Raw genomic sequence first — 26,979 nt, 5'->3', positions numbered from 1 at the left:
TACACGGCTAGCATGGCTCTCTTGAAAGAGGACAAAAAGGAAGAGCAACTTATCCCCTGACTTGTAGCACTACTTGTTTCATCATTGGTCATAAGAAAAAGTAGAGAGAACAAAAAAGCTGATACCACAGACCATGATGTGGAAGGAAATAAAAAAACCCCACCAACTTGTAAGCCTAGTGATTGGTATATGATCTGGTGATAAAGTTGTGTGGGTGTGTTTTAGTACAAATACAAAGCTCACACTTTTACGGCACAAATTCAAAACTTCCTTGAAGGATGAACAACAAACCCTAACATCACCATGAAAAGAGAGCTTTTTGACCTGAATCTATGAAATCTCCACATTCTTATCTTGCAATTAATAATTCATGGGACATTTATGTCTCAGCCACAATTGATTCCAAAAAGGGAAAGAGAGGAAGTATGCGAGAGAAGTTTTCAAATGATACAATATGACATGATGTTGATACACAGGGTAAATTCATTAAAGAAAACTTTACACTTGCAACAAGCCCACAATCCAATAGAACCAGTAAAAATTTTCATAAGTATAATTGATGTGAGTAATCCAACTATCGGCTCTTGAGTAAATGTTTTCCTCTCATACATATGTCTCTAGAGTAGACTAGGAAAACTTAGGGCATAATCCTTCCCCAATAATTGAGACACAAAGGGTCATCAACATAAATGATCATCCTCTTGCATAATCGAGGTGACCGCATTATATTGTGCATTTACTTCTTCCCAGAGATTGTTCACAGATTCAACACCAGTTCTTCTTATCCTGATTATTGGCAGATCGCACCAAATCCATTAGCAAAAGAAAAGATCAAGTCAAAAAGAATGGCATCAAAGGTTTGATTATCGAGAAGAATCGGTAGAAAGTGAGAGATCATCAGGAGAGAGTTCGAGGCTAGGAGGTCTCTTCTTACTTATAGGGGAAAGAAGTGACACTACATTTCCTGCACCATTGCTATTACAATCCAATATAACCGGATTCGAGCACCTAGGGCAAGTTGGGTTACTCTTTTTCATCAACACATACATGAGGCATCGAGAACAAATAGCCGTGGTCATAGTGGATCCACAGACCATTTCTTGAATGTTGCTGGTGGGTTTATTGGCACTTATAACACTATTCTCGAGTTTCCTCCATTTCCACTCTTGGATTGTGCTTTGAGGAGAATATACACCGTTGTAATTCCTTTGAGGGGAACATACACCATACTTCACGGTTCGAGAATTTGTTGGCATTGACTCTGACAAAACTCGGGTCCTTTTCTCATTTGTTAACCTTAGATCCAAATCAAGAGATAGCGATTCTCTGTCTGGAGACCTAGCCATTTCTCTATCGGATTCAAAAAAACTCATCCTACCATCATGATTATGTTCATGTCGAAAGGTTGTATTTCCTTGATACCATCCTTGAGACCAATCTTGCTTTAGCCCATTATTCATTTGTGAGGAGGATTCTCTTCTTACTCTGTTGCGGTCCTTTAGAGCGTGATGATGTGTGTATTGAGATTGTTTGTTAACCCTTCTCGCATTCGATGTAGCATCACACTTCTTGATGTATATGTTACCAGACTGCTAACAAATACAAAGTGGAATTATACAAGGGTAATAACAGCTCACACCAAAATATGCCTCATTACATGGAGACAAAAGGCAAAGACAAAAATGCAAAGAATTAACTTAATGCAATAAAAAAGAGAGGAGAAGAAACATATCAGATCAAAATGCCCTTATTACATATCAGAAGAAACATATCTCTGATGCAAAGAAATCCAACAGTATGGATACACCATTCAAAACAGTTCATGTTCACTGCAGTGCTGAAATCCACAAGGAGCAATGGCATCCAAGCACATGAAATGCAAGAAGATGCCTCTCATACATGACCAGTCACAGTGAAGAGAAGTTAAAACCCCAAAATCACATTAAAAACAAAGGATGCATCATCACCATACATATGCAACACGCAAGAAGATGCCCTTTTAAATACATATGCAGAGCAGAGGGAAAGAAAAAAAAGCAAGGGCATTACACAAGATCATGCCCTATCACACAAAACAAACACAAAACCACAGAGGCCATAACAGAACGATTCAATCACACTACAGTGAGAATAACAACAGCAGGAATCAAGGGCTTTCATCCAACACAGTTAATGGCTACTTATGTATACATATACAATATAATATAAGGCACAAACGAAAGCACTGAGAGATCAGAACATAGATTCTGATACAGAAAGCAAAGCAAAAGGGGGGAAAAAAAAAACAGATGAGTATACATGTATGGTTATACCTTAAGGTCCAAGCATCTTTCCCAACCAGATGGCAATGGCTTATTGTTGTCGGTTGATCCAGGAATATCGAAGAAACTAGAGCTGGCCCCCGAGTCGTGGTGTTGCTGCGAAACACCCGAATTGTTGTCGCGGCCGTGCGGAACCAAATCCTGGTGACCATCGGCGGGCGAGAAGGAATGAGGTAAAGAAGCATAACCATTGGAGGAGGGGTAGGAGTTAGTGGTTATGTTTCCCATCATGAGTTGCTTGAGGCGAGAGGGATCGATGTTCCATGTGGGCCGTGGTGGGAAGGACGATGATTCGTGGCCACCGATGATAGTCTGGATTTTGGAGGAGGAAGGATGTGGTGGGGCTCCTGCTGCAGGAGGTAGGAATTGAAGCTCTGTAATTGGAGGAGATGCTGCCATATTGGAGGCATCGCTATAATTTTGCGATAGATTGATGTTGATATTGTGGTTGGGGGAGGGGACAGAGGAATTATTAGTAGTGGGTTTGGAAGACCATCCCCAATCTATAGGTTTCGGTGGCGATGCAGCCGCCATCATCACCGCTGTCTCTATCCTTCCTTCTCACAGGAACAGACCACTTCTCTTTCTCTCTCCTCCCTGCTTCTTCTGTATTAGTTTCTCGAGGAGGAGGAGGAGGAACAGAGCATGCTCTGTTTCTCCCTTTTTTTTGAGTGTTTGTGAGAAAAAGGGGGGTGGGGATGAGAGGAGGAAGAAGAAGAAATCTGAAGAAGACCGCCGCAGAGGAAAGATTTTCTGAGCGAATGGGGAAAAGAAAAGGAAGGAAAAGGGGACCAAATTACTGCTCCCAATTTACTATATATATATATATATAATTTATTTATTTATTTGTATGTATGTGTAGTATATATCTATTTTTTTCTCATTAATTTCTTCATTATTCGTTATTATATATAATCTATTTTTGAACCTTTGAATTGTTTATTCTTTCTTGCTTGAATTATTTTTGCTAGGTTTTCCACATTTTATTATTATTAGAATTATTAGAATTAGAATTTGGGGTTGAATATGAGAATTAAATGCAGTGCTCTGTTCTGAGTATTTAGTTAATAAACTCTCTCTCTCTCTCTCTCTCTCACACACACACACACACACACACATAAATATATATATACTGTTATTATTTCTATTTGTTAGTTATGCATTTGTTTTGTTGTAATTGGCAGCATATACATAACATACATATATCAATATGTATGTATGTGAGAGTGAATTAAATCCAACAAAAAAAAAAAGAAACGAACTGGAGGCCAAATCTGATGATATGGAGAAGAGCGATTGAAATGGAAATGGAAATGGAAAAGAAAAGAAAAAGACTGAAGGACCGGATGGGGAGGAATGGAGATGAGAGGAAGTAAAAAGGAGGAGAGAGAGAGAGAGAGAGAGAGAGAGAGAGCATTAATTTAGAGAGAGAAGGGAGGAGAAGAATGTAGCAGGAGGAGGAGGAGGAGGAGGAGGAGGAGAAGGAGCAGAGAGACACGCAGACCTCGTATCATTTAATGCTGCTGCTTTTCTCATTACTCGCCTCCTCTCTCTCTCTCCCTTCGAAATTAATTAGAGACAACATGCTCATTCTGCTTCTAACTACGCCATAAATAACACAGGTAAAAAAAGAAAAGAAGAAGAAGCAGAAGCACACACTCAACTAAATAAAGCTGTAGACCACTTTTCTGTTTATTTATGTATATGGCCGGCCTTCTTTTTGCCCCCCCCCCCTTTTACCACTACCACTACTCTTACCTACACCTTCCACAATACTACTACTACTACTACTAATAATAATAATAATAATAACAATAACAATAAGGCCTTCTTTGAGTAACAGTCAATCAATCTTTCCATCAACCTTTCCATTGTCCCCTTCCCCCCCCCCCCCCCCCCCCCATCTCTCTCTCTCTCTAGGTTAATTTTCACTAAAAAAGCTCTTGAAATCTTCCCAGGTCCTTTCGAATACTCAAAACCATTTTTACATCCACCCTTCCGATTGGATTTCGCTTACGATTGAACCTCCTTGAACTACATTACATTAGCCCACTTGTTCTCACGATACTAAAAAACTAATCAATAACCTTGTTTGTTTGTTTACCTTTTAAAAAGAAAACTAATTGTGGGGTTTGAAGACACCACACTCCAACATCTTGTGTCGGTGTTACTGGCTTCATGCCTCTTACTAATCCTTGATCTCTTCAGTTAACATCTCAGAGGCTTTGTGGCGGATAAATACTTTTAGAACCAACATATTGTTTTTAAAAACTACGCGTTTATTAGACTTTCAAATTTTAACATAACTTTGTTTTGATGTGTCACTTTGCTCTAACTTGAGCCATATGCAACCCCACAATACATTATTGTACTCTTTGAAAGAACCACAAAGAGAGGGGGAGAGAGAGAGAGAGAGAGTGTGTGTGTGTGTGTGTGTGTGATAGAGAGGGAGCGGAGATCTTTTTAACATCCACATGATATGATTGTGATCTATGGTGTGGGGCCAATCCCATGGAGGAGAGAGAGAGAGAGAGAGAAGAAGAAGATGAAGGGGGGGGGGGGGGGGGGAGTCTTGAAAAGAAAATTGAATTGGCAATGTTTTCAACTAAGGTTCCCAATCACCTTTTCCTCAAAGGAGTTGCCATTGTAGGGTTTTATATTTGTGATAAAATCCTTGTTATTGTAGAGGGAAAACTAAGGGATTTTTGTATTATTGTGATACACAACCTTTAGAGAGAGAGGGAGAGAGAGTTTATTATTGTCCTTCGGCTTAAACTTGGATTTTGATTTGGAGTTGATTAAGTCACTCTCGATGTTCAATACTTTAACTAATGAACATTGCAATTGAAAGTGCATGTTGTGATTGATAGAGTAATGTATAGAGGGATTGATCAAGGTTCTAGGATGGGGAAAGCAAGCTTGAACATGTCCATGGTCGAGCAATGTCATGCCCATACCCTTCAACTTGCTCATGCCAAAACATGACTAGACAAAGAGGAGTGTGTTCATTCCATTGTTGGCTTTCTAGAAGGACATATGGCATTTGTGTCTATGCACAATCCTTATCTTCCATTGTTTTCCTCGCTTGCAAATTCTCAAAATGTCCAACATTATTCTAAGAATTTGGGACAATTGGATGGGACAATTACCTCTATGTGTTAACTTAGTTCCATTTCATTTATATTGTTTGAAATCCTCGTAGTTTATGTGAAAACGTCAACAAGCATCAAAATTAAGAGGGATGTGTTTTAAGGACTTGTTCAATGAATAGAAATAGTGATGTTTTTACCAAGTTTTAGTTAGTGCAAATGATACCATTCTCCAATGTTTACATTCGAGATTGAATTAAATGAAGAAATTTGTAAGCAGTTGAAATTTAAGTAGCAATTCACACTACATGTTATGAGATGGAAATATATGTCCAATTTCAAGGAGAAAAGTATGGATTTGGTAACACTTTCTTTTTAATTATCTAGTAAGGTAATTGTTATCGTGAATTTTTAATCAAACATTACATGGAGAATGTTAATCTCAAACTTCACGTCACATCAAGTTTCAAGCACATTGAAAAATGAGATGAAACCTTGGGCATAACATTTGCGTACGGAACTTGACACAAAATAATATTTGAAATCACGACCTCTTGGATGAGCTACTCAACCTTCATAATACATAGATGCGCATAACTAAAAGGTTTCTCCACGAGGTTACAAACAACATGTTTTGAGAGATAATGGTAATAAGATTACTTTACACTAATTGGACATAGCATGACCTACTAACATTCAATCAATATGCACATTAACTTTTGTATACGAAATGATAACCGTTTTTATTCTAAGCAAATATATATATGATTGCTTTGAGTCAAGTTAATTACGCTAACAAATTCTATTACTAGGACCAATTCATCAAAGACAAGTATCTGATGCACTTGGTTATCACGTGGAAGGTAATAAAAGGAATAACGATGGAGTAAAACAGGGCAAAATGTATCAAACATGCCAATCCAAATTAAGACAACATCCTTCTTTAAGGTAAGACTAATTAAACACATGGAATGTGACTTTGATATTCACATGCGGGCTTTCAAGATGAATGTTATGCAAATAAAAAGTATGTCTTATGCAATCACTTATGTTGTGCATATTGACATGAATATATTCAATTTTGTGCCTCTTTAAGCTTGCAATGTGATTGTCCTTCGCACCAGAAGGGTGTCATTCTATAGAAAAAGGAGAAATTTGATACACTATATCATTGAAGAGTAGGTAGTATTTGCTTGAACACATGTGCATCTCCCACACTCGTTTGCATGTACATGCTTTGTAAAGCAAAAGCACAAACTTGAACCTACTGCATGCTGCCATTGGTTGGTGCAAATTGCAATGAAGCCCCTAACCCCGGGGTCCATTTGCAATTGCTTAGCTACCTACGTAGCCACCTTCTTGACTTAACAATCAACAGTCTTATGGTTCCACTATCTCATTCTTTTATGATCTATTTATGCACATGTTTTTTTTTTCATATTTATTATGCTTGTAGGTACACATATTTCTTTGAAGTATACCCTCAATCATTAGCGATTATGTCCGTTTTAAATGTCAGCTCATTTTGACTTCTTATAAAAGAAACCCATTTCTTCATTATTTGTAAACAATTAAATCATGTGTAGTGGTCTTTATTAGCATTTATATACATTTTGAGAAAATGCGCATGACATGTCTTTCTTAGCAAATTGCACACGTGGATTGAGATTCAATAAGAACAACAATCGTTTCCATTGCCTTATGAACTAGGGATTTTTTCAAAATTGCCCCTACCATTTAGAATATTAAAAACTCCCTTAATAGTTTGAAAAACATCACTCAACTTCCGACATGGAAATCTAAATTTGTTTATCATCTAAATACAATCAATAAAGTACTCATCATAAATGCCAAGAAACATGAATGGTGATATGCTAATCAACATGAGAGTGTAAAAGTTGTTTATCATCTAAAGATAATTGGTAATGTCACTAACGGAAATGCAAACTAAAGAAATGTTGATCTAGGAAAATTGATGACTTGTTATTTGCAGTGGTATTTTCATGAACAATGAATGTTAATAATAAAATATCATTGTTCATTGTGATAAATATGATTAAAGTGTATTGTACACTGTCAATCAACATTGTTGTCATGATGGTTATGAACACATTTAACAATGGGATTAATATATCATTGATTGCTGAGCTAATATCGACAAAATTATGTTTACATGCAAGATAGAGAGGTTGGAGAACGAGTGGATATGAGAAGACACACGTCGTATGAGATAAAGGAAACATAATGTGTCTTAGGGAAATTGTTCATAGCACTATTAGCTTTCTCTTTTTTTACTCAAAGTGATTATAATTTACATAGATTTTAACATGTGATGCAATATGATGATTTGACACAGATTCTATTATGAAACACATTTAATCTAACACGTTTTATATATGAAACAAAGTTGTATGGTTTGTTCCTAGCTTGATCGTTTTGTTCCACAAGATGCTACTTATTTTTTAAAGTAAAGTAAAATCAATCCCGTTACCTTAGCCTAGATTGTTTATATGAGTATTTGCAAGCAATGGAAATGTGTTTATAACTAATGCGAAAGTTGAATATGACATAATTATGGATCATGAAAAAGGCAAATGACATCACATGACAAATTTCTCCCTTGGAACTTATCTTCAAGAAATGGTTAGGAATTTCCTTCATTATCATGTGCTCAAGAAAGCTAATGTAAAGGGAACTTTATTCCTTGTAATAAAGTGAAAAGATATCGTTCAAAGAAAACTTTTACATTTAGTCGTGTATAATATGTGATTTATCATTACAAACATCATCCTTGATATCAACCATTAGAATTCTCCTTGTTTATCGAATTATAATAATGTATCTTTGTTGTTCCCTACATTGAATGCCACAAAACTATATTTTGGTTAAGAAACAGAATAGCGTTGAATTATTATGCCATTTTGAAGATGAATGGGATCACGAATTCTTAATCACTATTTTTGAAGAAAAATTCGCCTTGTTTATGAGATCCATCCATTGACGCTTACCACCCATATCTAAACATTGATATGGTCACATTCATGATTGATTCTTTATGTTGTGCATGTATTTTTGTCATCACTTTCCATTATTCAAACCCATGCTCTCAATAGTGTTGCCTAATTGCCACAATATTACGATCTAATAATGTGTTCATTTATCAGAATAAAATAATATATTGGATGCACTAAACCTATGTTTAATTATCATCAAGAAAACGAGTTATTTCTCCATAAATATGTTTGAATGTCACATATGTGTACACATCACATTCTCAATAAATGTGTTGGGTGTTCAAAGTCAAAGTAGTCAACCTATTCTAATATGTACATAGTAATAAGTATTATATTGAATAAAAGTAACATTTAAGTAGGAGGGCTTGAGAGAAATCACATGTGTACACAACACACAAATGCAGTAGATTAGGCCAAAGATAGGCCTATTTTGCTCATGGTTAGCTTGGTTGACCAAATCGAAGACAAACATGGTTTAGACATATACATACAATTAATTGGAATTGATAGTGCTCACGAACTACATACGCACTTCTTATGGTGATTGAATTACTTCATTTGGCCACTCTTTTGTTGAAGGTGCAATGCCACTTACCGCTCATGATATTAGATATTGGAGGCCCTCAAGACCAATTATTGGGCTTCATATTGGAGGAATCTTGTGGTTATTGTGTTGATTCTTTGGCCTCGTCTTCTTCTAATCTCATTTTAATCTTTCTTTAATTGCTTCAAATTATGCTAATGAAATATTGAAGGGGAAAACACCATAAAACCCTTATGTTTTCGCAAATGAGCATAATTGCATGAACAAAGTTCATGCTCTGTCCTTTAACAAGTCATATAAGCTTACAAGTAGATAATATATAGATATTTATATATATTATATAGATCTGCTTGTAAGGTGGTGGAAAATATTACCATGTGGTTGGCATTTCCATTTGCCATTTCGTGTAAAGGTACTCATATGGAGAGTGATTGGTGGGCTCTTGGTGGGCTCCCATTTGGTTCAATCTTAAAGCGAATGAGGACTAGGGTTAGGCACATGTTTCTTTTGCACCACTCCATTGGAGGACAATACTCATAGGTTAATCAAATGTCGTATAGTGTGTATAATTTGGAAGTACTTATTAGACATTTGGCAAGTTTTAACCCGTTGCTATTTGAGGCATCAACAATGGGTTTTTTCTCAATATGTTCAAAATGGTCCAAATGATGAGATGGAGATATTGTTCCAAATTTTATGATATTGGGGATTGCAACACAATTGGAATATGTGTAATGCGTTCATGTTTGATAGGAGACATGGGTGGGGTGAAAACCTATATGAAGAAGTTGAAAGGTATCCTTATGAGGAATTTTTGGATGTTAGAGCATGTGAGGATCATTTCCTCAAATGCATATTCTGGTTTTCTAGTGGTTGTTAAGTATCCGATAATCACCACAATGGTTGTGGAGATTGTGGTGCCAACAAGACACCAAGCTCAACCAACCTTAGGAAAAAGGGGGATAGAACAAACCAAAGGGGAAACGATGCAGATCAATGGGCAACCTAGTGTGAAAGGGAGACATTTACCTTGAAAAAAGTTATATAAGCCACCGTTTGGTGACTTTGAAAGTTATTCTTGATTCTTAGGGTTTCTCCTTTTTCTATTAAAGCACTAAGAGCTCCTCTTCTAGCTCCTTAATCTTTCATAGGAGTTAAGAGAGATTAGAGTTAAGAGCTAAGCAAGTCGAACCCTAATCTCCTCCTCATGTATGGTGTTAAACCTCTTTGTATCAAGAAGAGGTGTTAATGCTAAATATCTTCTTTCTGTGAAAGAGAGTAAAGCAAGGGAGAGAGATTAAGTACTAATAGGTAAATGCTAAGCAAGCTAGTAGCCTCCATCGATCTATAAATACGTTTCATGAGGTACACGGAAGCAACACAACAACATTACAGGACGTCCTTCTCCCTACATAGGATAAATAGGTAAAGGAGATTAAGAAGTGTTGCAACAAGTGGATTTTACATACAATTAATATAATCATGTGCTTTTAGAGAGAGAGAGAGAGAGAGAGAGAGAGAGAGCATTTGGCTTCTCCTAAAAGGTTTGGTGGTGCAACAATATTGGATTTGGAAAGGCATTTGATGGCTTGTAGATTTTCATTATTACGAGATATATGTGAACAAGATCAACCATGGATATCTATGATGCAATATTTTATTGAGCATGAAGGATTGGTGCACGAGAAAACAAAGATTCAAGCATCCTGGTGGACATTCCTCAATGGAAGTATTCCTCTAAAAATTCAACATTCTGTATGTGGACAACATTTGGTAAGATTGTGGCAAGATGCATTATCTCTTTTTAAATGGGGACCATTAACTGATCAAGAATATTGTAATTCATTACAAAATGAATTGTTTGTTTCTTCCCGACAACTGTTTTGGCATGGGAAAGAGAAGTTGAGACCAATTCGATCGTTATTTTGATTGGGGATTGTACATTTGGAAGATGTGGTTGATAATGAATCTCAAAGGTTGTCAGATTTTGAAGATGTCAAGCAATGGTTATGTATTCCCCCAAATTATGGATTTATTTGGGAGAAATTACAAGATATACTATTGTTGCAAGGATCTTTGCCATTGAAAACAAAATTTGCACCTTGGGTGGATTGGCGGTTACAAGATGGTACACACTTGTTACAGGTCACTACAAATATATTGTGTCATCATGCGATGACATCATTATCTTGGCTATCTCCTAAAGCAACGGAATGTATGTAAGTCAGATGCAAGGTGGTGGAAAATATTACAACGTGGTTGGCATTCCCATCTACCATTCTGTGCAAAGGTATTCATATGGAGAGTCATGATTGGTGGGCTCCCATTAGGTTCGGCCTTAAAGAGACGAGGACTAGGGTCCGACACTTGTTTCTTTCGCACCATTCCATTGGAGGATTGTACACATAGGTTCATTAAATGTCCTATAACGTGTACCATTTGGAAGTACTCATCGGACATTTGGCACGTTTTAACCCGATGTTGTTTGATACATCAACAATGGGTTTTTTCTCAATATGTATGTTCAAAATGGTTTAAATGATGAGATGGAGATATTGTTCCAATTTTTACGTTATTGGGGTCTACAACACAATTGGGATATGCGTAAGGCGTTCATGTTTGATAATAGACATGGGGTGAAAACCTATATAAAGAAGCTGAAAGGTATTCTCATGTGGAATTTTTGGATGTTAGAGCATGTGGGGATCATTTCCTCAAATGCATATTCAGGTTTTTTAATGGCATTACAGGACGTCCCTCTCCCTACATAGGCACATATGATAGGTAGAGGAGACTAAGAAGTGTTGTAACTAAGCGGATTTTACATACAATTAATATAATTGTGTGCTTTTACACACACACACACACACACACACACACACACACACACACACACACACACACACACACACACACACACACACACACACACACACAGAGTTGGGTTCTTGGCTAATGAATTTAATGGGGTAACAGATCAACTCCGTAGGATGAAAGGGAAGTTGATTTGGCAATAATCACAACTATGTTGCATGGGGACATTGTCCCAAGAGGAGATAGAGGTATGGAGGTATGTCATCTAGTATTGCAATACTCGAGAGGGTTTCCCTTGTACTATCACTATTTATGAAGTAGTGAAGATAGCAAGGGTTGTATTATCAACTTGTTTTAATAACAAACATTGATTTATGAAAAAGAAGAAGAGAGAGAGAGCACATTTGATTGACTCAAGGGCATATCGTGAATTACGGAAACTTAGGGGTATTTGATGAAATAAACAAAACCCAGGTTTTATTTTTTCTCTGTTTTCCGATGGTTCTCAGTAAGGTATCCGTATAATTGCTAGTTGTAGTTATGGTGGTCGTGAGCTCGCAAACAGAGAAAACCAAAAGCAGACCACAGATGCAGAAGACGAAGAAGAGGAAGGTATGTCCGCTTGCAGAGAACATATCTATAACCTTTTGCAAAAGAGCTTACTAAAGAAAGATTTGTCTGGGGCCAGAAGAGCTCACTTCCTAATGGTAAGCCATGGTCTAGATTCTGTTTCTGTTCTGTGTGACCATTTGATCCGTCTGTTTTCTCTCTGTGGAAAGTTGTTTGAAGCTACTCTTGTCTTTTGCAATGTTTCTCAACCCTCTTCATTCACATGGCAAGCTTTCATATATGCACATGTTGTTGTAGGAGAGAATAACAGAGCAATTCAACTTTATCATGCCATGCAGGCTAATAGTGATTGTACGGAAACAAGTAAATTTGTGCTATCATGTGTTTTGAAAGCTTGTTCTGGTATGGGGAGGTTGGGAGAAGAAGAAGGTAGACATATCCATAGCGGCATTGCTAAATCTGGTCTTGATTCAGATGTAGTAATGGGGAGTGCACTCGTTGATATGTATGCCAAATGCGGTAATGCTATTGAAGCTATGAAACTCTTCAATAGGTTGTCAAGCCGGAATGTAGTCTCTTGGGGAGCAATTCTAACTTGTTATATGAATCAAGAAGCAGGGTTTGTTGCATTGGAGCTTTTTGAGAAGATGCAAAGGGAACATATAGAGCCAGATCATGTGGCTTTATTGTGCATTCTTAAAGCTTGTGGTACTGTACAGGCGTCAAAAGAAGGAAGAATCATACATGAAATGGTTGTAAAACATGGATATGAGAAGGATCCAAACATAGGAAATACGGTGGTTGATATGTACGCTCGATGTGGGAGTTTAGATGAGGCTTGTAAGTCGTTCTATGAGCTTCAAGCTCGGAATATTGTCTCCTATGGAGCAATGATCGCTGGATATGCACAATTTGGACATGGATTTCTTGCTCTAGATCTGTATGATCACATGCAACTAAATGATATGGAGCCAAACAAGGCCATTTTTGTATCTATTGTAAAAGCTTGTGGTGTGGCTAAAACCATACTTGAAGGAATGCTTGTCCACGAGCAGATCGTTGATAGTTCATTTGAAACTGATGTGCCTATTGGAAGTGCCCTAATTGATATGTATTCAAGATGTGGGAATCATGAAGAGGCCTGCAAGGTGCTCTATGATTTACCAAATAGAGATGTGATATCATGGAGTGCAGTAATATCTGGGTATGCTCAAGATGGGCAAGGTCTTTCTGCGCTAGGTTTGTTTGCGAGAATGCAGAAGGAGGGAATAAAGCCAGACAATATCTCCATTTTGTGTGCTCTCAAGTGTTGTGCCAATGTAGGGGCCATCATCGAGGGAAGGTTGATTCATAAAGAATTAATCAGAAATGGTCTGGTGAATGATCTTATCATCGGTAACACTGTTGTGGATATGTATGCCAAATGTGGATGCTTAGAGGATTCATGGAGAGCACTCCAGAGCTTAGAGAACCATGACATAGTAACATGGAATGCAATGATTTCAGGTTATGCACAACAAGGTCAATGCATACTGGCAAATGAGTGTTTCATTAACATGCGACGACATGGCCTTGAACCGGATGATAAAACCTATACTAGTATTCTTGCTGGATGTAGCCATGCTGGTCTTCTGGAGCAAGGTCATGATTACTTTAATGTAATGATAAAGCAGCGTGGCATGGTAAATGGTGTTGAGATATATGGCTGCATGGTTGACCTTTTGGGTCGTTCGGGTTGCTTGGATGAAGCTGTAGACTTGCTTCATACAATACCGACCCCACCTGATGTAGTGCTGTGGAAGTCTCTGTTTACTAGTTGTAGAACCTACAACAACAAGGAGATTGGAAAATGGGTCTTTGATCAAATCTTAGATTTGGGTTTGAATGATGGTTTTGGGTATGTACTCATGTCGAACATGTATGCTGATGATAATTATGCATACATGTGGGAGGTTGTGGACAGGGTTGGAGCTAAAGAAAAGATAGGATCGATGGTATAAACTGATAGAAGGGTTATGTTTATGCACCAAATGTAGTCTCAGTGTTGTAATTAACCTGAGGTACTTGACACTTTGCAATGACCTTATTTTTCAACCACCCATCATGACTTCAAGATAATGTACAAAATGTGATGTCAAACAGGAATTGAGGATTTGCAAATTGTAAGTAGTACAATCATCAATTTATTGATGAGAATGCTACTTACTGGAGATATGAAAATTGTTAGTGCCTCAAAAATATAGGCAAGGTCATTATGGGGGTGGCATGAGTCATTATGTTTGAAATCTGATTTTCATTTGATGACAAAAATGTTGGTGAGCAATAATCTCCCTCCCAAGAGCCAGGAATATATCACACCATGCTGTGAAGCAGGTCCAACTGCTCAGCAGGCTTTGTTGGAAGGGAGCCATAGGTTGTTCTCACAGAGCTCAGTGGTATGTGGCTTCGGCAATGCCTCTGTTGTTTAGATGAGGTGTGAAACCAAGGGGCGTTGTATTTTCTGCCTATTTTAATTTCTATTTATGATTTGCCCAAACTATGAGACAGGGTTACTACACATGTGAGTACATGTCACACCATTAAATGTACGGAATTCAGTGATGATATCATGAAATTCAGTGCCACTTAAATGCACATAACTACCCTATTGTGGCATAGTCTATACCTATGATTGACCTCAGTGTCTAATACATACCTGGACCTACCTAGCAGTGGTTTCTATGGTTGCCTGGAGATGATGCCAAAATGCGGAGTGTGGCTTCTCTTCTGTGATCTTTTCTCTGTGTAGGAATGCATTCAATGGTATAATGCTGTGCTACTACTTCAAACCAAAGACATTGACAAAGGCTTGATCTGATTGTTGAGTGTGCCGATTTGGTAAACCACAAGTGTCTTCTCCATCCCATCATGTAACCCAATACAGGCCAGTCCATCGAAGGCGTTGCTTTCCCAGCATGATGGCGAACCTTGTCCAGAACATCAACATGGGGGTTCCTTTGTGATTTTCTGCTTCCACTGATGGCTTTAGGTTGCATTAAACTTTCAATCTGATCTTCATCAAGTTGTTGCAGAGCAAATTTGTGATGTCATAACAGTTGGTCGACCAACCACTTGAATACTTATGCTTGACACCTGATGCTTGATCGGTATGTTGGCCTCCAATGTGAACACCAGACAAAACAGTTTGGTGCAGTTGCTTGTCTTGAAGCTCACCTCTATACCCAAATCACAAACTGGAGCTTCTGATTCCAGACTGTCCAACTTTAAGTGACAATTTTCTTCAAAATTGTGTAGAGTTTAGTTTCTTGACTCTACCCAACCTTTCCTCGTGGATATGAAGTTGTGATTTTCTTGAGTAACACCGTGTATTTCATAGTCAGGGCATCGACAAGTTGATTGATGAAGTGTATACCTTGATCACTAGCTAACTCATTGAGGCAGTCAAAATTGTCTAAACAGTTTAGTTTCTTGACTCCACCCAACCATTTCCTTGTGGATATCATGTGGTACTTTTCTTGTATAAGACCGTGTATTGCATGGTCAGGGCATCGACTAGCTGGTTGATGAAGTGCATGCCTTGATCACTAACCAACTCATTGGGGTAATCATAATGACAGCATTTATTTTTGAATAAGAAATGGGCAATTCAAAAACTAGATGAAACAGCATGGTGTCAATGCTTGTCTTGAAGCTCATATGGTATGCCCAATAGACAAGCTCGAGCTTCTTGTCCCAGTCCATTCCACTCATTGGGGCAGTCATATTTCTTAAGAATGGAATGGACTGTCTTGTTGTTTCAGAGAGCCTTCACTTCTACCAACTTAGTAGTTGATGGCCGCGATAATTTATTTATGGCCCATTTGGACAACTGATTCAAATAAGCCATAAGGCCCTATTTTTGTAATGGCTCCAGCAGGACGATGGGATAGTGTGGCATGTGGCCTTGGCCGTTGTCGGACGCAGATATTAACACTTGTCGCAAACCTTGTTGAATCAATGCACACCTTTTGCACTATGGCCCACCGTAGACTGTTTTTCCAAACTTTATGAGTTATCATTTCTGATGCAATAACCACATCCGAGCCTAACGGAGTTCGAATGGCTTCACTGAAATATAACTTCGAGATCTCTTTCGAGTTCCCTTCCTACTGCTGGGTCTGAAAGTGGTGTAATAATTGCTCAAATGGAATGAAGAACTAGGTAAACAGCAACAGCTCCTCCAGCAATTTAAATATGTTGTTACATAGCAGGTCCCTATCTCATCATTTAGCTTTTAATGTTTTATTCTTTGGTGCGCATAACCAACAGCCCATATCTTTCTAAAACTAGTCCTATGGCCTATTAACTATGCCCATTTCGGTTCATCTTATGGCCTTCTTGCCATTTTCACATTCGAAATCCCATTGTGAAGTAGTATGGCTAAAAGAAAGCTTCTAATGAAAATTAGAATGCCTCCAAGTGCGGGCCAAGCATATAGGAATCCAATACACTTTAAACGAGAACCTTTTTAGACGAGACGACGAAGTCAGAGTAGACAAAGGACAATTGAAATGATCTTGGATTTGGAAGGCCCGAGAGTTTGCCTTAAAAAAACAATGAAGCATATTCCAAATCGATTTAGATGGCCTGATTGATGTGGATTAGTGCTTTAGAGGGTGTTGGTCGTGAACAAGTGTGTTAAGGTGTAGGCACATTGAATATGGCCAAAATCTTTAAACTTTTTCAATATTCCTTGGGGAACCCTTCCCTCTATTGCAAGTTCTCCACACATGGCTAGGAAAGTAGCCCTTTCAAGGCCCCCTACCCTTTCTTTTGATAATCCGCTTTCACGTAATGCCACTAACCAAGTCTTAGCTGATTTCCTTTTCTTTAGCTATAATGATGTTTCAGTTCACTAAGTTTCTCAAGTCCAAGTCAAAGCCATTGCATACAACATTCCCAACAAGCTTGGATACAATTTCTTGATTGGAATCCCATGGATGTCGGTCCATTTACTAGTTACCATTCCAAACTTCTTTGTCATTACATTAACTAATATTCCTGATTGTGCTCCAAAAGACTAGAGTATGCCTAGACCCATGGCCCAACTCTTCACATACCAAAATACATAATTGGAGAAAGATAGTTTCTCTCCCTTTATTGTAACCATGAGTTGGATTCAATATCACTAATTGCACTAGTTACAAAAATTTGAATTGAGTCACCATGGTTCACTTCTACAGCCACCTAAAATTGCAAATTGAAACTTTTGGGTTTCAATATCTACTTCATGCATATTATTAGCTGTCAAGCCATCTACTAGCATCTTTGGTATTTTTCTAATGTGAAAAAATCCCATTAGTTTGTTATCCCCTTTTATACCTCCATCTCCTATGTAATCCTCATGATATTTTTTGTAGATACATGGAAGCATTCTCTTTTAATAGTTTACGTAGATTTTTTACTTTCAGCATCTAGGCCTCCATCATATTCGAAGAGCCTTTTCAACTATATTGCTTTATGTTGTAATGTCCATCAGTCTTTGATTTAAAATTGAGAGCGCCTCTTGTCATCTAAGATGGGGGTATCTAATAACTTTGCATTCTAACATCTCTAGCAGTTTGGAGACTTCACTCTACTGCTTGTTATTCGTTATTGTTCCACTTCTTGTACCTTCTCCCATTATACCAGCTTTTGAGTTGTTTTTATATTATCCAAATATATTACTACTTTATTTTACCTTTATATTGTTCATTTGCTACTTTTGTTGAACTCTTAGTAACCTTCATTCAAAATTCCATTGTCATAGCCCTCTTTGTAGAAACATTCTCCCTTGTCATCGTCATTGCTTATGGAATTACTGTGGATCTCTTACTTAGTATAATTAGCTTTCTACACTCCAGAATGAATGCAAACATATACATATACCAACACTTCTAAATGCACTTACGGATTTTATGATTAGAAATGGCAAGTATCTACTTGATTTTATGATACATCATAAAACATTTTAATATTGCATTGTAAAAGGATTAAAAGAATACCAATAACTCACGCAAAAGACTCTAGAAGCAATATCTAGACAAAGCATTCAGTGTTGGGGTTAGAATTTCCCCTGAGTTTCTGTGCATGTGGAATTAACTTTTTAAATCCACCACAATCACACTGATGTTATCTTTGCTACCCTTACTGTGAGCCAATTTAGCCAATGAGGTAGCAACAAAGGCCGATGCTGGGTCTTCATCATGTGGGAAACTCCTTTTATCTTGCTTTCTCTTTGCAGCAAAACATCTTCGAGCAACCTCACATGCATGATCATTACTTATCACATCCCATAGACCATCACTCGCTAAGATCAAACACTCATCATCCTGCTCCCGTTCTATGCATGTTACTTCTGGATCAGAGATGACATAAGGTTTCAAATAACGATCTCCTGCATCGGATAACAGCTATATAAGCATCCAAAAGAAAACCCCAAAATAGGAAAGTAAAAAAAAGAATCTTTAAGCCAAGAGACGAACCTATCGCCCTCGATAATGCTAAAAGGCCTCCTACTCTATAACCATCATAATATATAATTTTTCCACCTGCGGCTTCTATTCTGCTGGTCTCATCATCTCTTTCAGGCTGTGCGCATAACAAGAAAAAGTTTCCATAAAGGCACAAAGTGAGATGAGTTTTAGACGAAAACACCAAAATATCCCTAAAATTTATCAGAATGCCTCTAAATTTTGAAAATTTACCAAAACACTCATATGTAGTATAAAATTTGAACTCAGAGGGAGATTCAGGTAACTTGAAAAAACAATGTTCTTATATGTAATCAACAGGTTTGATATATTCTGGTAATTTTTGGCAACCGAGTGGGGGTAAGTATTTGGAGATTTTTCTAGCATTGGCATAAAATACTTACCTTGTGATCTGTAGATAACGGGATGGCCTTGCCACCCCGAGATAAGACAGCTCTTGAATCTCCACAATTTGCGAGAACAATTTGACGTGAACCAACCACGGCAACCACCGCTGTTGTACCTACATTTTCGGGTGAAATGGCATCTTCACAAGTAACGCAATTGCTGTCTAACAGATCCTCTTCATAACACATCCCGCTAGGGCATATGCCACCAACCTCCATATCTACTTTTGAGAAACAGTTCATCATTAGCTTTTCCCATTGCGATCGATGATCTCCCTCAGCATTCATTATCATGCACATTGATCTAAGCTCATCCGCAAGCAAATGATGAAACCTTTCGACACAGTAGGATGATGCCTAAAATATGGTCAAAGAAAAGAATGGTCATTCAACAAGCAATAACGTCTACTTTTGAAATATTATCAATAAGGAGTCAGGTATACTTGCCTGAGAACCACCATGACCATCATAAACAGCAAAAAAATGAAGATCACAAGTTGTATCTGGAGACTCTTTATCACATGGACTCATTCCCATCATTCCACAAGGGATCGTAGTAAATGATGGCACAATTGCAGCCGTATCTTCCATTTCTTTCCTTCTTCCACATTCAAGCACTTTACTACAATGAGGACAGCAATTTAATCCATGATACAATACATTGCTTAAAGACGACCCCTCCTCAACATAGAGATAAGAGGAAGACTCCCTAGAAGTTTCTAGTCCTTCGGATATACATTTTGAAGAGCTTTCCAACATTTCTTCCAATAGATTATCACCTTCTGACTTTAGAGTATAATCTTGCTTGGTAGAGCACACACTAATATCCTCGGATTTCTCATCTTCTTTTGTTTCCGAGAGAGAGATATCAGCCACTTTATCCATCAATGATGATGCAGTAACAATGTGTTGGTCTACTTTGCTGAGAGTGGCACAATAGACCTTATCATGAAGGAAATTCTCTATTGGATTTTGGGCAATTTTGCTGACTTTGAGAAGATACTTCCTTGTATGACCCTGAAATCCTTTAGGAGGATAAGATTGTGATCGAACCAAGCCATTATTCTTTGTAACTACATCTCCTGAGAGATTAATAGACTCTCCGTGTAGATCAGTGAGGGGTCCAAGAATACAATCAACACTTGAATTTGCTCTCACAAGTGAAGGTTCTTTATGTGCAATTTCAGTTAGTCTTCCAAGTAATGCACTGACAGGAGTTGACTCTAGTACCCCATCAAAATATGAATTACCAACATGTGAACCTAGTTCTTGAAACATTGAGATTCCCAGAGGTCTGCTATGCCTTTCTCGATGTTGAATTTGTCTTGCACATGACTGTTCTTCCAAGCAGCTAAATTGTATAAATGGATGAACTCCCATGTCATCAGAGAAACATGAGTCCATTTAATGAATTAACAAATAAATATATGAGAATATGACCCCTTTTTCACGGTATGAGCTCTTCTTCCCCTCTGATGTAGTGCTTTTCCAATGCCTTTCTACAGTTGAACAGTTCTCTTCCGTCTTACCTACAATGGTGGTGTTTCTAATGCCTTTTGACATTATAGAACAATAGCAAAAGGATCATATTTAGATGTATGACAGGATTACAGTCTTTCATTCTTCTTCCTTTCCTTCCTTTAAAATGGTGGAATATATGAAGCCTTTGTACATGATAAACTTCAAGCCAAAGTATTATATTTCCTTCCAGATAACTTCACATCTCTCCTCTGCCTATCATAGGTAAAAATCAGAACTCACACACACATACATGTCTCTGCTCTTTTCCCTCCTTTTATTTACACATACATATACAGAGAGGCACATTGCACGCATAGATATATACATGCATTAACACACGATTGCAACTTTAATTTACATACATAAATATGACAGGAATTCTGTTTTGTTACACAACATCAAACATACATGCATAATCACACAACACACACATAAATACGTATATAGATACATACATACTTGCCAATGACAGGGATATGTCTTTCTTTCTTTCTTCAATTCTATATAAAAGGCAAATGCATTGAAAACTACTATGATGGCTAGTCTTCAATAGAGACCGTGAGAGGAGAAAATGACACACCTGTTGAAGATCGCATCACATCGAAAACAATTGCAGATCAATATTAGGGTTTTCTGTTGTGTTGTGTTGTGTTGTGTATTTCCAAAACCCAAATTTGTTCTTTTGCTTCCTCAATCTTATTTTCTTCTATCACCGATCTAGCGGAACCAAAGAAGGAGAAAGCAATCAGAGCAGGATTCTTATCTCTCTCTCTCTCTCTCTCGCCCGCGCTGTATCTTTCTCTCTGAAGTGTCAGTGTGATCAAATTGTGAGAAGAAGCCTTAGGGTGCAAACGTGTCGAAAGGAGGTGTAAAGCGAAGATAGATATAAAGAGAGAGAGAGAGAGAGAGAGAGAGAGAGAGAGAGAGAGTATGTATATGAGACTCTTTTCCTGCTCGTCGACGTAAGATGGAGGATATTCAGAAGAAAGAAGGCGAAAAGGAAGTCTCCATGTGTCAATCAGAGGAAAAGCACAGAGTCAATAAAGGAAGACACCGTGGCGTTTTGCTTTCCCTTTTTCCTTTTTAAAAATTTTCTTCTTCCCTTCAAGCTTTCATGGCGTCCTCTGCTCTCTCTCTCTCTCTCTCTCTCTCTCTCTTTCTCTCTCTCTCTTTCTCTCTCTACCCTTTTGCTGCTGCTTTTGTTTCTGGGAGAAAAACAAAAAGCATTAAAAAAAAGCAAAATCACCTGGCAACTAATTACAGTGAAATGCCTCTCGCCCGTCTCTCGAATTTGAATTACGATTTGTCGGATCAACTCTTCTTCATAAACATAAGTATTTGCTATTGCCGCGCCCTCTCGTCTCTATGTTAATCGATCCTCTGTGTTAATTCTAGACAATGCTTGCGAAGGAGAGCAAGAGATGATGGCGGAAATGCACATTATACGTTCATACCTCGAACATGTAATGGCATGCGTCCCCTCCTATCAATCACGAAGATACTTGCATCCATTCATTATTTTCAACCGAGTTTCTAAAGTTGTAGGCAAAACTCCACAATGACCTATATTGTGTTCTTAGAGATTTATATTACATATCCCCCCAACACACACACAACAATTGATAAATAACACTCTCAAACGTGATGAAAATGACTTCCATCATAAATTAAATTGTCTACTCTTACTTTATGGGACGTCATTCAAGGCTCATGGACACTGCTTGTTACTAAAAATATGAAAAACTTGTATTCCAAAATTTATTGACGATTGTTGACCAATCTTATTTATATGGCTTTGTTTATATAAATACCATGGTTTCTTGAAATTTCCGTACATGCAAACAAATTCATGAACAATATTGGCGAAGCTTTTGCCAAGTCCCTAGCATTTACTTTGACTGGTTGAAAATTAATATATGTATATTTTGTGAGCCATGTCCCATGTAGTTTTTATCTCTCTCTCTCTCTCTCTCTCTCTCTCTTTCATTGTGTATACAATATAGGTTTGAACATTTGTTTCACCTAGTTTTTTGTTTGGCATTCATTAAATCATTTCAATCATTTATTTATTTGTTCCTTCTCCTCAATGATAATATGGTACATGTAATGACTTTTGCCATTTATTGATTTCTCTCATTTCGATGGTAATTCTTTGAGTGTGCATGATGTCTCTCTATGTTCACTTTGAGGAAATGCCATAAATTGGATATGATAAGGATCATGTATTGTGGAGGATTTTTGTTATCTTTATAAAGTAATTGATGGGATGCATTTAGTATAATGTTCAAGGAGATGCTTTCGTATTATGCTTTAAGAACTAATGTCTTGTTGACTTGTTCCTTCTTTGCCCTTTTCTTTTACAAAATGATTGTGACTTGGACCATTTGATTAAGTTCTAGTCATACTAATCATAGGGCAAATCAATTTGTGAATGAGGGAATGCATATATTTGTATATGAGTAGTGTTTGTGATGTGGTGGGTTCGAGGATTAAAGATGTGTAGAGTTTGAATCTTGGTTGGCACGTGATGTGGTTAGGAGTCCAAAGTTACACCAATTGCCCTACATAAATAAGAGGCGATGTAGTCGTTGATTGTAGGTGGGCTCATCAAAGACCACGACATTCGAATTCTCACATATTAGTCACCGAGTTTGGTGAGTATTGAGTGCAAAAGTGGAGTTGGACCACTTCTCAGCCATCATTATACTCCTATTAGGGTCAACGTGTGAGTGTTTAAGGGTTCTTCTTGATTGGAGAGACGGCGGAAAGAGGAGCAAGGCAAAGAAAGGAGGTGAACCAAATGAGGGCGTGGAAATCTACAACAATTAAAGGCATGTCACCGTTGTTCGTAAACTTGGCCCATTGAAACTCGTATTTTTTTCATCCCATTTATTCCTTGTTCCATTGTACTATAATTGTTAGGCTTAAAAGCCAATGTAACGATTTTGCTATTGTTGTTGTGAGCCCTCATGTATGAAGACATATTCTTGCAAAACTTATGTATTTTGAATCTTAATGTTGCCTCATGGTGTTAAACAAGTATACTTAGCTCAAGTTTGAGCTAATCACCTCAAAATCCATCATGTTGTGGCGAGAGAAAGAGTGAGTGAGAGAGAGAGAGAGAGAGGAGATTGAAACATGGCACAGACAAAACAAGCCTTTCTCTTATGTGCTATGACGATTTAGAAAACATGACATCTTATGTGAATCCAAGTGTTTCAAATGCAAAGGTGAAACTGGTCAATTGATGCCATCACCCTTCAATTCTTGTGACTCAATTAAGAAAATTAGAACCTTGTATATAAGTTGGTCTTCTTTTTAGATACAAATGAAGTAAAAAATGTGATGGAAGGCTTGTTGAGTTACAGTTTGTGAGTGAATCATTAGGTCAATGATGGTGCGATCCTTGACTTTCAACATCTCCACTATCTAGTATAGTAATATGTTTAGTGCAATATCATAGACCTTGTATTTTGGTCAAACTCACACAATTTGCCTTATGTTGAGTGCCAAGTCTTGGCGTCAATTGATTCTCAATAAGTCATAAAGAACTAGTGACAACTTCAAATCCTTGTAGTGTGGTGGTGGCTCATTGCTTGACATTGGTCGTAATTTGGGAAGTGTTGTGGAGTTAGGCATTGTACTCGGGTACAATAGCTCGATACCACTCATTTAATCTTTTCTTCGACAACCACACTTCTCACTTCAACAAAGGTTGACTTTCGTGACTTCGAAGAGTCATGCCCTAACGGGTTGGATCTCCTCTTCCCACCATTAGGCAACCTTGTTACGGTCAATGATGAGAAGTAGGATGAATGACACAAAAAGGTTCAAAGTGTAATATACATAAGGGAGGAAAAAAAAAGCTAGAAGTTAGGGTACATGACAAAAATTACTGCGAAAAGCGAAGAAACGTTAAGCTTGGCTAGTGTTTATGTTTGTCTCATGTGGTGGTTATCCAAGCATGGCATTTGAGGATGAACCAATTAGCTTGTGTGCATATAAATCTAATGAGGTTCTCAAAACCCATAAATGAGATCCGAGGATGGCAGGAGACAGACAAACACACATGCGACATTTAAGGATAAGATTGATGTACGAGACAATGTCAATTTGACCATTAGTATTGTTATTGAAGAAATATGTATTTAAAATGTAGATGTACTCTGTGCCATCAATGATGCCCTTGTATTTCATGTTCAAGACATGTAGATCACAAACGTAGATGTTATTGATGCGATTTTGTCAATAAATGATGCATTCAATGATATTATTGGGTTAATGTTTCGTGAGATGAGTTTGTCAGTCTAATGTTCATGTTGGTTGATCATCACAACATATTTTGCTTTCCTTATCAGAAATTACTTCTTAATTGGGTATTCTTCTTGAGAACCACCTCAAGGTCGTTGTGCAAGGACCTTACACCATCTAGCCTTTTGTTTGTGAGAGAGAGACGACTTCAAGTGTCAATCACCTTCAAGCGACATACACTTAGACTAACAAGTAAAGCAAACTCTAGTAAGTTTAGTCCACAACTTAATCACACAAAAGAGCTTAATTTAATTACAAGTCATGAAGATTAACTCATGTTTATATCTCATAATTGGGGAGATGATCAAGGAGAGAGCAATAGAGAGGCATAAGCTTTAGATCTAGGGGGATATATTAAATGAGGAAGAACTCTTCGAATAGGTTTTATTGTTTCAACTTTATAGTTCTTCACTATTCAACTAAATTACAACTATCTTCCTTTCACACTTGGGAGGATAAAGGTTTATCAACATTATCGTTATATCGCATTACAATCTCTCTCTCTCTCTCTCTCTCTCTCTCTCTCTCTCTATAACAAAATTAGCTTCTTTAATTTCGCACAAAAATGAAAAACAATGCAATTTAATTTATACCATGCCTTTTCCCGCAGCAGACAGCTTAATTTGTTATACTTTCATACTGGTCAAGGTCAAATTATAGCATTAGGCTCATTGATAGCCTCTGTTTTCTATTTCCTAATAATTGAGACACTCAGTGTTAAGATCCAATAGAGCATGAATCCAAACCTTTAATACTGAAAGAGATATCGAGAGGTGCTCGACTACCACAATCAGATAAATTAGATATAGGTTTCTCTATCTTTTGTTATGAATGGATGGTTCCCATTTTCTGTATGTATGGGAACGAACCAGTACAAGATCCATATCTGGAATCCATGAATCCGAATAAATGTTTTCTTTTTACCGAATGATCAGAGGTATTTCCATAGCTAGCAATTGAACCCTTTTTTTTTTGTTTATGTAGATTAAGTCTCTCTCTCTCTCTCTCTCTCTCTCTCTCACACACACACACACACACACACACACAACTTCCAGGAGTCTTGTTTAAGTGCATCATGTGGACTTGTAAACAAAAAGTACGGTTAGCCATGTGCCACTCTTGGGTATTTTATAAGTCGTGGATATGTATGTGAAATATTGACTAAACCCTTATTTTCCCATACCACAACATAAACATTCGCCCAAGTTGATTTCATGAGACAGTGGGGCTTGATATTTGTCATTGGTTGTGACTCTTTCTAGTTCTAAGTTGCTTGAGTTTGGAGTTCACTTTGTGTACTAGGCTTTTTTTTTTCCAAAAGAAAATATACTTCCATTAGTTTTTAGAAAAGTCATAAAAACTACAGCATACAAAATTTTCCCAACTCATCTTTATAAGATGATGGTTGAGGAAACAAAACTTTGAACTCCAAAATAGAGGAAAATAGACAACTAATCTGAAAATTATTCTATAAATAGAACAACTAATCTGAAAATTATTCTATAAACAGCTTCTAAGGTAGAGAACAATGTATTCCATGCCTCTACATGTCAGTTTTGAAGTCGATCATACATTCTGTGCTTCTTCAAGACAACCACGTTCCTTATGCACGTCTGTAAACACATCAATCATCTTACTTCCTCTTTCCACATTTGGTTACCACCAAATTCCAACGTCTATAAACACAAACCTAACGCTTCCTCTTTCCACCTCAGTCATGCTACTTGTTACCACCCATTTTCAAGTGAACCATTTCCTTTGGTTGAAGGGTTTTCCTTTGCCAATGCTCCAAACAAATACAATATCATGAGCAGCATAAAATCCATGAGCTGACAGATCAATACGCTAGAAATATCAAGCACTCGCCAACTTTGTGATTGATGAAAACGTTCCCTTC

At 37.5% G+C, this 26,979-nt stretch overlaps 3 protein-coding genes across 7 annotated transcripts; 1 reads left to right on the top strand and 2 right to left on the bottom strand.

Moving 5' to 3' along the window:
- Positions 1-528: 528 nt before the first annotated feature.
- LOC147868316 (uncharacterized) lies at positions 529-2,903 on the bottom strand. 2 transcript variants are annotated; one of them, XM_087317812.1, is made up of 2 exons: positions 2,313-2,903; positions 529-1,592 (listed from the first exon to the last, which is right to left on the bottom strand). In XM_087317812.1, exons 1-2 carry the CDS (start codon positions 2,856-2,858, stop codon positions 864-866), a joined length of 1,275 nt encoding a protein of 424 aa, XP_087173938.1. In that variant the 5' UTR covers positions 2,859-2,903; the 3' UTR covers positions 529-863. The 2 variants fall into 2 exon arrangements, with proteins under 2 accessions (XP_087173938.1, XP_087173945.1); XM_087317819.1 differs by having other exon boundaries at positions 529-1,589; positions 2,313-2,898.
- A 9,457-nt stretch (positions 2,904-12,360) lies between these two features.
- On the top strand, positions 12,361-16,584 carry LOC147868315 (pentatricopeptide repeat-containing protein DOT4, chloroplastic-like). The gene is made up of 2 exons (XM_087317800.1): positions 12,361-15,502; positions 15,561-16,584. The coding sequence occupies exon 1, from the start codon at positions 12,397-12,399 to the stop codon at positions 14,350-14,352; it is 1,956 nt and encodes a 651-aa protein (XP_087173926.1). The 5' UTR covers positions 12,361-12,396; the 3' UTR covers positions 14,353-15,502; positions 15,561-16,584.
- A 1,733-nt stretch (positions 16,585-18,317) lies between these two features.
- On the bottom strand, positions 18,318-21,635 carry LOC147868314 (protein phosphatase 2C 50-like). Of its 4 annotated transcripts, none has more exons than XM_087317762.1 (5): positions 21,352-21,635; positions 19,698-20,984; positions 19,248-19,607; positions 18,856-18,961; positions 18,318-18,767 (listed from the first exon to the last, which is right to left on the bottom strand). In XM_087317762.1, exons 2-5 carry the CDS (start codon positions 20,652-20,654, stop codon positions 18,469-18,471), a joined length of 1,722 nt encoding a protein of 573 aa, XP_087173888.1. In that variant the 5' UTR covers positions 20,655-20,984; positions 21,352-21,635; the 3' UTR covers positions 18,318-18,468. The 4 variants fall into 4 exon arrangements, with proteins under 4 accessions (XP_087173888.1, XP_087173898.1, XP_087173906.1 ...); XM_087317772.1 differs by having other exon boundaries at positions 19,698-20,980; XM_087317780.1 differs by having other exon boundaries at positions 19,698-20,803.
- Positions 21,636-26,979: the final 5,344 nt, after the last annotated feature.

The sequence above is a fragment of the Azolla caroliniana genome, unplaced genomic scaffold, assembly GCF_043228905.1.
Source record: "Azolla caroliniana isolate FFs.n. ecotype wild unplaced genomic scaffold, voAzoCaro1.0.p SCAF_1, whole genome shotgun sequence".
Lineage (NCBI taxonomy): Eukaryota > Viridiplantae > Streptophyta > Polypodiopsida > Salviniales > Salviniaceae > Azolla > Azolla caroliniana.
Note: the sequence above shows the minus strand (reverse complement) of the source record. Positions and strands in the feature narration are given on the sequence as shown.